Source organism: Raphanus sativus, chromosome 2, assembly GCF_000801105.2.
Source record: "Raphanus sativus cultivar WK10039 chromosome 2, ASM80110v3, whole genome shotgun sequence".
In the NCBI taxonomy this organism is placed as follows: domain Eukaryota; kingdom Viridiplantae; phylum Streptophyta; class Magnoliopsida; order Brassicales; family Brassicaceae; genus Raphanus; species Raphanus sativus.
Genome location: NC_079512.1, coordinates 27,432,233 through 27,442,552, shown reverse-complemented (window position 1 = coordinate 27,442,552; position 10,320 = coordinate 27,432,233). Strand labels below are relative to the sequence as shown.

At 32.1% G+C, this 10,320-nt stretch overlaps 2 protein-coding genes across 2 annotated transcripts; one reads left to right on the top strand and one right to left on the bottom strand.

Moving 5' to 3' along the window:
• The first annotated feature begins 91 nt into the window (after positions 1–91).
• LOC108840866 (CLAVATA3/ESR (CLE)-related protein 40) lies at positions 92–1,094 on the top strand. The gene is made up of 3 exons (XM_018613679.2): positions 92–264; positions 364–410; positions 537–1,094. The coding sequence occupies exons 1-3, from the start codon at positions 159–161 to the stop codon at positions 639–641; spliced, it is 258 nt and encodes an 85-aa protein (XP_018469181.2). The 5' UTR covers positions 92–158; the 3' UTR covers positions 642–1,094.
• On the bottom strand, positions 930–5,555 carry LOC108843033 (uncharacterized). The gene is made up of 11 exons (XM_057002863.1): positions 4,495–5,555; positions 3,986–4,188; positions 3,713–3,910; positions 3,452–3,619; positions 3,298–3,377; positions 3,130–3,205; positions 2,840–3,050; positions 2,555–2,754; positions 2,379–2,484; positions 1,999–2,088; positions 930–1,849 (listed from the first exon to the last, which is right to left on the bottom strand). Exons 1-11 carry the CDS (start codon positions 5,009–5,011, stop codon positions 1,113–1,115), a joined length of 2,586 nt encoding a protein of 861 aa, XP_056858843.1. The 5' UTR covers positions 5,012–5,555; the 3' UTR covers positions 930–1,112.
• Positions 5,556–10,320: the final 4,765 nt, after the last annotated feature.

Below are 10,320 nucleotides of genomic sequence, written 5' to 3'. Positions count from 1 at the left end.
GATAACAAGTTAAAATAGTTAAATGACGGATTTGCCCATCCGCTCCACATTATGACTAGGGCAAAACCGGAACTTTAACCTTTTGTTAATCTCACGACACCTCCTGACACGCTCACTCACTCGTCACTCCCTTCTTCAACAAAGGGGAGGTTTTGAAAATGGCGGCGATGAGATACAAAGGAGGAAGAGTCCTTATCACAATCTTCTTCTTCTTCTCCATCGTCCTTCTTACGTGCTCACATGCTCACTCTTCTTCTACAAAATGTAAGTCTCTCTTAAGAATCTTGTTTTCATCACTTCTCAATCCTTGGGTTCCTATGCATGACTCCTCTCTATGTTTCTCTTCTTTTTTTTTGTTTCTAGCGTTCTTTTGGTTAGGGGAAACAGAAGTCATGAACGCCATGAAAAAGGTAAAACATTTCTGCTATTATTCTTCTGATTATTCCACTAGATTTGTATTTGATATTTCGTTTGTAATTTCTTTTCTATTTTGATGAATGAAAAATGTCACTGAATCAAAGTTTTGGACAAAACAGGAGAAGGAGATTGATGTTGGAGCAGCTAATGAAGTTGAAGAGAGACAAGTTCCCACTGGATCCGACCCTCTCCATCATAACCACATTCCCTTTACTTCTCCATAGACTTTTACATCTGCTGCTGTTTCCTACACTTCACTTGTTGATTTTGTAACACGTTTTGCATACTCCAGTTTTGGGTTTTGTTTATCCGAATGTTAAATTTAATTTCAGGTTTTCTTAAATAATGATTTACTTTGTGAGTGTATATCATCCCAACTGAATAACGTATGAAACTTTTTTGTCATCTTCTGATAAAACATTGTGGAAAAAAAAAAACAGTTTTACAATTTTAGTCTGCTATATTTTTTTCAGAATGATGAACCATAAAATAAAATGTTAAATAAATTGTCATGCCAAATTGCAAAAGAAACATTTTGCCTATATATATTTATTGTAACTTGCAACATACATTTGTAGATTAAATTGCATAAGACAAACCACCTAACAGACTAAACATCTAAACACAGCCCTTACAGCTATTTTCATAACACTTATCTTATTTTTAGAAGCTTTTTTCTTAAGTATTATCTTCCTTCAAGTTTGTAAACTGAAGTACACATTGTATGTTTCATCTCTTAAGCTGAACAATGGCGATAACACAAAGTTCCTCTGTGCTCCGTTCATCACGAAGCTCATCGGATTGTATTCACTCATTCCTTTCCTTAAGCTAAAGCTTGCTGCCTCTTTAAACTTCTCATCAGAATCACATGTGAGCTTCAGTTTCATCCCCGGCTTTAGTGTTTGATCGCTGCACACATAACAACCCTTCTTGCTCTCTAGCATCAAAGAAACACTCCCCTGCTTCCCATCAACTCCAGCTACTAAACGAAACCTCGAGGTTTCTTTGTCAGTAGAAGAAGAACCTTGAACCGCAAGGGAGCTATCAGTTGCATCCGTCACAAGCATTCCAGGGAAATCAAACGGTTCGATCATGACTAGGCTTCCAATTAGCTCCTCTGGACCTAATGATGATATCCTTGCTTTAGAATCAGCAGCCACGAGCCTGAAAGTTGATGCAACGGCGGCTTGCGTCCCTGGCGCTGGCGATACTTCCATGGTGATGGTTTGGTTGTTATTTGACAACACGTAAGATGTGTTTCCAGACTGTTGTGAGAGTGTGACGAGGTGAGTGTTGTGTGTTTCAGGGATAGAGCTTATCCATATCCCATCTTTAGCTTGAGTTGTGGTGCTCCAGTCCCTGCTCGTGAGTCCAGCTAACAAGTAAGGGCCATAGAGTATGGCCTGGAGAGATGCGTACTCCGGCCGATCATCTGATAAAATCAGTTTTTGTCAGAACAGAGTTGTACACAACTTTTATACACTACGAACAGGATCAGGTTAAACGATTTGACTTAGCCAACTCTACATAGGAATAGCTGATTCAACACATTGTAGTGAAGATTCAGAACAGTGGCTATACCTTTTATAGCTTCTGTTCTGATACTTAACGGTAGCTCCATGGTTACTTGATCTCCTGATTTCCAGTTCTGTTTGATGGACAGAAAGTTACCTGCAAAGCAGAAGACAGGTCCGAGATGATTCTCATTTACACATTCTAGAGGCTATTGCAGCAAAAAAGGACACCTAGAGCTGGTTCTGTTCTTAAAATCTAGAAACCTAAAGTTACAATCAATGTTCAAGAAATTGCTAGGCGCTTTATATGACCTATTATTGATTAGGCTGATGTCTAAACTGATTTTTGAATGCGTAGACCGATTTCTATAAAAAGTAGTACTGCAAAGCTCATTTCGTTTAGTTCCTATTTGCCGCCTGACCAACAATACAGAATGCTCAAATTACCTGAAGCTGGTACTTTCAAGGATTGTCCATTCAAAGATACTTTAGCACTTTCAGAGTTTGTCCAAACAGGAATCCTTAGATTCAAAGTGGACTCCTTCCCCACTCCCTGCAAGAAAAAAGGATCCATCAGACTCTCTATTTACATTGCATCTGGTTTCTGCCAAAAGCTTACTTACCCCTTTGGAAGAAGAGAAAGTGAATGTCACACGCATGTACGGATCCCATGACACAACCGGTTTAACTGTCTGAGATAGCGACACACCAGAAGACTTCCAATCAAGTGTGCTTGATATATATTGTGTGACATAAAGAGCTGGAGAGTCCCCATCTTCTTGAAAATATATAGAATCTCCCAGTTTTGAGAAAGATTCAATTCCTGTTAACACAGAAACCAAAACAAAAGCCCTCAAAATCTAATCTGTTATAGCAAAACAAAATGGTTGTAGTTAAGAGTTTGTTACCAGTGCCATAGCAACACCAAAAGGCATCATAAGGTGTTCCCCAACCGTGATAAGTCACGGCTTTAGAAACACCTTTACCCAACGGAAGCATGTAGATCATCCGTCCAGGCTCGGTTCCTCTTTGAATCCCAAGCACACCGTTTGTCAAAGCACGCTCGTAATAGTCAGCATAGCTAACTTCTTTTGTCCACCTAAACAGATTCCTAGACACCTGGAAAATTGTACAAGTTGTTAATATGTAAACCTTGAGCTAAATAAAAAGAGAACAAAACAGAACTTAAAATGCTTACCTTGAGCATGTTATAAGTAGTGCATGATTCCTCGTTTTCAGTCTGCAGCGCAGTCGCCATTCTCTTAGGATCGTGCCTAATGTTAAAACATTTTTCAGATCATGGTTTAGGGTTTGAAACCAAGGTAAACAAACACTAAAAGTCAGGTGATGTTAGTAGTAGTATTACCAGAACTCACTAACTGATGTTCCTCCGGTTGCATAGCTGTGAGAAGCATTGACAATATCCATAAAGAACATTGAGATTTCCTGGAAATGAAGATTTCAGAATCAAGAGAAAACAAATGTTTTCTTTAACACTTTTCAAGATTATGCTTCAATACCTTATGGAGTGGATCACCAGTGATTTCATACCGGAGTTGGGAGCCAACCACAATGGGAATATGTGTGTTAGAGTGGAATCCACTTATATCATCAGCCTGAATTGCAAGCACTCCAAGAAAGCAAGGCTTGTCAAAGAGGTGTGCAAGCAACAAATACTTGGAATCTCCCTGCAAGAGTCCAATAAAACTAATGGTATGAACACAAAGCTACAAAGAAACCTAAGGAGGAGTCTGATATAAGACTTTTTTTTTTTAACTCACAGTGATGCTGTATATCTGATAGAGAACATCATTCATGCCACCAGTCTCCTCGTTAAGCGATTGCCAATGTCTTTCAACGCTGTACAGCTTTATCACATTACGTACACGGACGTAGAAGTAATCAGCCATCCATGTTGCCATTTTCAGAGCTTGGCTGTTCCCAGCCAACTTGTACTGATCCACCAAGCCGGCTAAAATCTGACAAGATTTAGATGTATAAAGTTAGAAACCTTTTTTATATAAAACATCAGAAGAGTATGAGTATTCATTGACCTTGTGGATGGTGTAGTATGGAGCCCAGACAGGCTTTATAGCTTCAAAGCGGTCGAAAAAACTGGAAGGGAAAGCAGAGAGATACCCTGTGCCAACCTTCTCCTGGCAAGCAGATAAAGCTGAGACAAGAGCAGTCATCTTCTCCTTGAGAGTATCGTTATGAGTACTTGCCCACATGTATGCTGTTGCACTCAAATAGTGACCTTCAAAAACAAACATTCAGATCCTTTTAATGGTCTATGCAATGTTTATGGTGAGAGAATCTTTAAAAGAGTCTATGCATTCTGTGTTCTAAAAGTCGGTCTAAACTGCGCCTAGATGTCCCACTAGGTTCAAAAAATCTATCTAGGCGCCCGCTTAACCAATAATCGCCTAAAGACCGCCTAGAGTTTCATGAACATTGCTAATACCAAACATCAGAATCTCTAAACCTATTTGACTTGCATACTATATCAAAAACATGAATCAAGAAACTGAATGTGAATTGGAGAAAAGAAACAGGTATATACCAACAAAATGTCCACGGAGTTCACTGTCTGGTCTCTCCCAACCTCCATAAGGATCACCAGGAGCAACAAGACCAGCAGCTTTACGGAAACTCCAAGTCAAACCATCAACATCCAACATCAACAGATACTCGAGATTCGTCTGCTGAGCTCTCCAGTGGAAAGTGTCCGGGTCAAGCCTAACGTCGTGCAAAGAAACGTCCTTCAGAAAGCTACCGGAGGCGTTGCTATCCGAGTTCTTGATCTTCCTGTACATGAGAGTCCAACCGTACTCGTCTTCCTCTTCTCTCAGCATCTTCCTAGGCAGCAAACTAGACCAAGCTGAGTCGTCCGTCGGCGTGAGATGGTAATGAGAGAACATCTCTGTTTTGAGAGATTCGTTGTTTGATCGGAGAAGCTCGTCGCGGAAAGTGTGTGATGAGAGCTGAGAAGGAGTGTTTGTACACTCTTTCGCAAGAATAGTTGTGTGTAGTAGTAGTAGTAGTAGTAACGCAATCGTTACGATGAGACCAGACTTCATCTCTGTTTCTGTCTTAACAGAACCAAAAAGTGTTTGAGAGAAAGGAAAGATTTTTAATGATCAAAATTCAAAACCCAGATCTTTTAGATTCAAAGAAGAGATTGAAAAGCCACAAAACAGTTAGAGAAGAATCGTTGGGAAGAGAAAGAGTAAATGAGATGTGGGTATTTATAAAGCAAAAGACTTTCCAAGGATTAAGCAATGTGTGTCACAAAACAAAAACAAAAAAAAAACAAAAAAAAAATAATGTAAGAGAATCGAGGAAGGAGGAGGTCACGGATGCTTTGTCGCTTTCGCTGTCTGGTTTTTGTAAAGGATTCCGTTTCGGTGAAAGATGTCTCTGTTTTTTCTCGGGATGAAGAATGAATGCACTACTAAACAAAAGGCACACCACCATTGACGATTCACAAAATATTAGTATTATTATTTTTATTCTCAGTTTTAGTGATTAATTTTATGCTTTCTCCTCATAAATCGTGGATTAACGAATATGGAGAGAGGGAGAGGTTTAGGTTACAGAGAAGAAGATAGTGGTGGTGGAGTGTAGAGGAAAAGTAATTGAAAGTTGAAGGAGAGATGTATTGAAGCTACTTTAACTAATTTGCTTACGTGGCGTCAAAATTTATACCAAAAAATAAGAATAATGCTGAATGCTGATGTTGTGTTACTGGCTTAGATTCTTTTTACAATATTACATTCTTAAACTTTATTTTAGTGTTAAGGAATAATTCAAGTTTTGTTTTAAGTACAAGACTTTGGGTTCACCCACTATGGTGAATCTTTAAATTCTCCACCTCCCTAATAATCAATTAAACTGCCAACTAGATTAATGATTAAATAATTTAAAAAATAAATAATGCTATATTGAATAATGTAAATGTCACTATTTAATCCATAAACTCAAACTCTATACCCTAAATCCAAATTCTAAACCTTAAATTTTAAATTATAAATCCAAATTCTATGCTCTAAACCCAAATTTTAAACCCTAAACCCAAACCATAAATCATAAACCAAAAAATCTAACCTTTAAATTCAAAACTATACCCTAAACTCAAACCCTAGACCCTAAACCCTAAACCCAAAACCTAGACTCTAAACCCAAACCATAAACCCTAAACCCAAACCGTAGACCTTAAACCCAAACCCTAGACCGTAACCCAAACCATGAATTCTAAATCAAAACTTTAATTTTTAACCTTAAATTTTAAAAGAACAACATCAATATTAATCCAAATATTTAGGGTATAGGGTTTGAGTTTTGTATTTACGTTTTGGGTTTAGAGTCTAGGATTTGGGTTTAGGGTATAGATTTGGGTTTAGAGTTCAGGTTTTTGAGTTTATGATTTATGGTTTGGGTTTAGAGTTTAAGTGGGTTTAGGGTATAGAGTTTGGGTTTATAATTTAGAATTTAGGGTTTAGAATTTGGATATAGGGTATAGAGTTTGAGTTTTTGGATTAGATAGTGACATTAGCATTATTAAAATTGACACTATTTATTTTTCTAATTATTTTGGTTTTTCAAAAAGTTATTTAATATTTTTTAATTATTGATCTAGTTGGCACTTTGATAGATTATTAGAAAAGTGGTGAATTTAAAGGTTCACCATAGGGGGTGAACCCAAGTCTTGTACTTGTTTTAACTGCTAACTTCTAGATAAAAGGATCGTATACTAGGTTGACAAAATTAAACTAATTTACTAATTATTTTCTTGAATGATTGGAGCACAGCTGGATATATACAACTGGAATAGAGTGACATGTGAGTTATTTCTAACATATATATAATTTTTTTTTTTGCTAAATTTATTTGTTGTGTGACTTTTTCTTATGAAAGTAACTAAAATTTGTAATGATATGTTAAAAAATAAAATTTATTGTTATTGGTTAATGAATTTTAACATTCTGATAAAGTTTAGTGTTTTTGATTTACTGATTTTTAATGACAAACATAAATTTTTATTCAAAAATCTAGGTTTTAATGATTTTAAAGTCTGGTGTTATTTAGATTTAAATTTTAAACAATATAACTTAGAAAAACAAAAATTTCAAACTGTTGTATATGATCCTCTAGATTTTTAAATCATTATAAAATAGTATTTTCATATAACTTTAAAATGAACAAAAAAAACATTTTTAAAATCAACAAACTCTATGTGAATAATATATATACAACTCTCACTAGTTACTAGTACATTTTATGAATCAATGTCTCTTGTAGATCTGGTCTGTGAAAGTTGCTTGTACGTTTTATCAAGTCACATAGAGCGATAGAGTGAGAGAATAAGATGAAGAGATGGCTTCGTACTAGATAAGAACAAATCTGCCAAAGATGCTCATTTTGTAAATGACGTAGAGATAAATATTCATAAAAAATCACTCATATCAAACTACGAAATTCATATCAAGAGAACAAGACATGTGGTTTGTGTTAATGCATGTTGTTGAAGAGAAATAAGTACATATGCATAGCATGTTGTTTTTGAGTAAGCAGTATCAATAGTTACAACCAAAACTACATATGCATAGCATAAATGCCTCCATATACAAACAATAAATGATTCTCTAACTATCCAATTGCATATTATTTTTGGTTGAAACAGTGTTCTTGTAGTAGTGTCTTTGTTTTAGTATATGGAGAAATTATGTACAACGGGTTTTCTTCTTCCACAAGCGAAGACTCTTTCAACCTAATTATATAAACTTGTAATTAGTAGTAGTAATAGTGCACTGAATTCTATATTCCTGGTGGTTTATTTCAAGATTCTCTTTGTCCAATTACATTCATAAATAAATATTTAAAGAGTAATTTCCCTCTGCAACGTCAACTACTCCCTCTGTTTCATTATAAGTGTCGTTTTAAACTTGTGCACACGGATTAAGAAAGTATTTAATTTTGCATATTTTCAATATAAAAATATCATTACCGATACAATTCAACCAATAGAAAAATAGAATGGAGAATAAAGTTAATAAATTTTGTATTGAAACTCTAAAACGACACTTATTTTGCAACGAAAAAAATTCTCTAAAACGAAACTTAATATGAAACGGAGGGAGTATAAAATTCTGAGTGTTTGATATGTTTTACATATAATAATTAGATAAAAACTAAAGGAATTTCAGGAGCATTTTCAACTCAACTCTATATTTTCTACTAAAATATAGTAACTCTTTATTAGATTTATTCTACTTTAAAAAGAAAATATAAAAATGGTATTTTTTATTCTAAACATAGAGATAAAAATAAAGTTTTTAATTTTTTTCTTTAAAATTAGAGAAAATTTATTATAAAGATACACATTATAATAGAGTTTATTTATTTTATAGGAAAATATATAGTTGAGTTAGATTCTTTAAATGCTACTATAATCGTGAAATGTCAGACATGGAAAGGTTTTATTGTGTGGCCATGCGATTTAGATATCTAATTCTCATTTTCATTACAAACAATCGGATCTGTCTAACACCGATCGACAGACTCTCAAAGAATTAGTCGGTTGGACCTCGGTCCGCCGAACACCCCCAGTTATCAAAGAAAGAGGTCGATATCCATGTAACCTGGCGTGCAATTATTATGTTACTAGTTGTTTCGCCCGCACATGCGGACTTAAATTTTTTACAATTATTTATTAATACAATCACTATTAATTAAAAAATTATAATGATAGATTATTTATGTTTTCTAACAAATTGTTATATATATATATATATATTTCCAAATTCTTCCTAATAATTTTTAAAACATTTCTATATAAATTTTATTCATTATTAAAAAATAAATCTTTAAAATCACTCAATGTTCTCTTTTCAATTATATAGAATTAGAAAATTTACTTAATTAATATTTAGCTATGTGCTTTATGTTTTAAAATTTTTCATTAAAACATATTTATAAGATAACAAGACAGTATATATAGGAATTAAATTAATTAATATTTAGCTATGTGTTTTATGTTTGTTTTTGAACTTGTTCATTAAAAGATATTTATAAGATAACAACACAGTATAAGAATTATGTTTTTATTTAAAATATATTTTTTGACTTTGAATAATTCTTATCAGTATGAATTTTAATCAATTATCTAATCAAAATTTTTACAATTATTTATTAATACAATCACCACTGATTAAAAAAAGTAATAATGGTAGATTATTTATGTTTTTTTAGCAAATTATTATATATATATATATATTTCCATTTGAAAATTCTTACTTATAATTTTTTAAAAAATTCTTTATAAATTGTATTGATTATTAAAAAATAAAACTTTAAAATCACTCAATGTTCTCTTTTCAATTATATAGAATTAAAAAATTTACTTAATTAATATGTAGCTATGTGTTTTATGTATTTATTTTTTTTAACTTTTTCATTAAAAGATATTTATAAGATAACAACACATTAAATATAGATAACTTAATTAGTATTTATCTATGTAGTTTATGTTTTGTTTTTTAAAACTTTTACATTAAAATATATTTATAAGATAACAACACAGTATATATAGGAATTATGTTTTTATTTAAAATATCTTTTTAAATTTTGAATAATTCTTATCACCATGAATTTTAATCAATTATCTAATCAAAAATTTTAAAACTCGTTTTTATTTTTGTGATTAATTTATATAAATTATACTAATTACTAACTAAAAGACTATCATGATAAATTATTATTTATGTTTTAGTTATTTGCTTTTTTTATGTTTAACTTATTATTTAAAGATAATTTTCGGATAACAACAATATATATAAAAATTATCTTTTTATTTATAAATATATTTTTAATTATGGATAACTCTTATTATTATTAGTTTTAATCACTTATCTAATAAAAAAACTTAAATTCGTTTTTGATTTGTAAGTAATTTATATAATTTATTCATTAAGGATATTATCGATATTAAACGCTCTAACTTTTAACGTGAGAGCTCCGTTGCGAAAATTTACTTAGCAAATTAAAAAAAATTTAAAACTCGTTTTTATTTTTTTGATTAATTTACATAAGTTATACTAATTACTAACTAAAAGACTCAGGATAAATTATTATTTATGTTTTAGTTATGTGTTTTTTTTTTTATTTTTAACTTATTATTTAAAGATAATTTTCGGATAACAACGCAATATATATATATATAAATTATCTTTTTATTTGTAAATATATTTTAATTATGGATAACTCTTATTATATATATATATATATATTATCTTTTTATTTGTAAATATATTTTATTATGGATAACTCTTATTATATATATAAAATTATCTTTTTATTTGTAAATTAATTTTTAATTATGGATAACTCT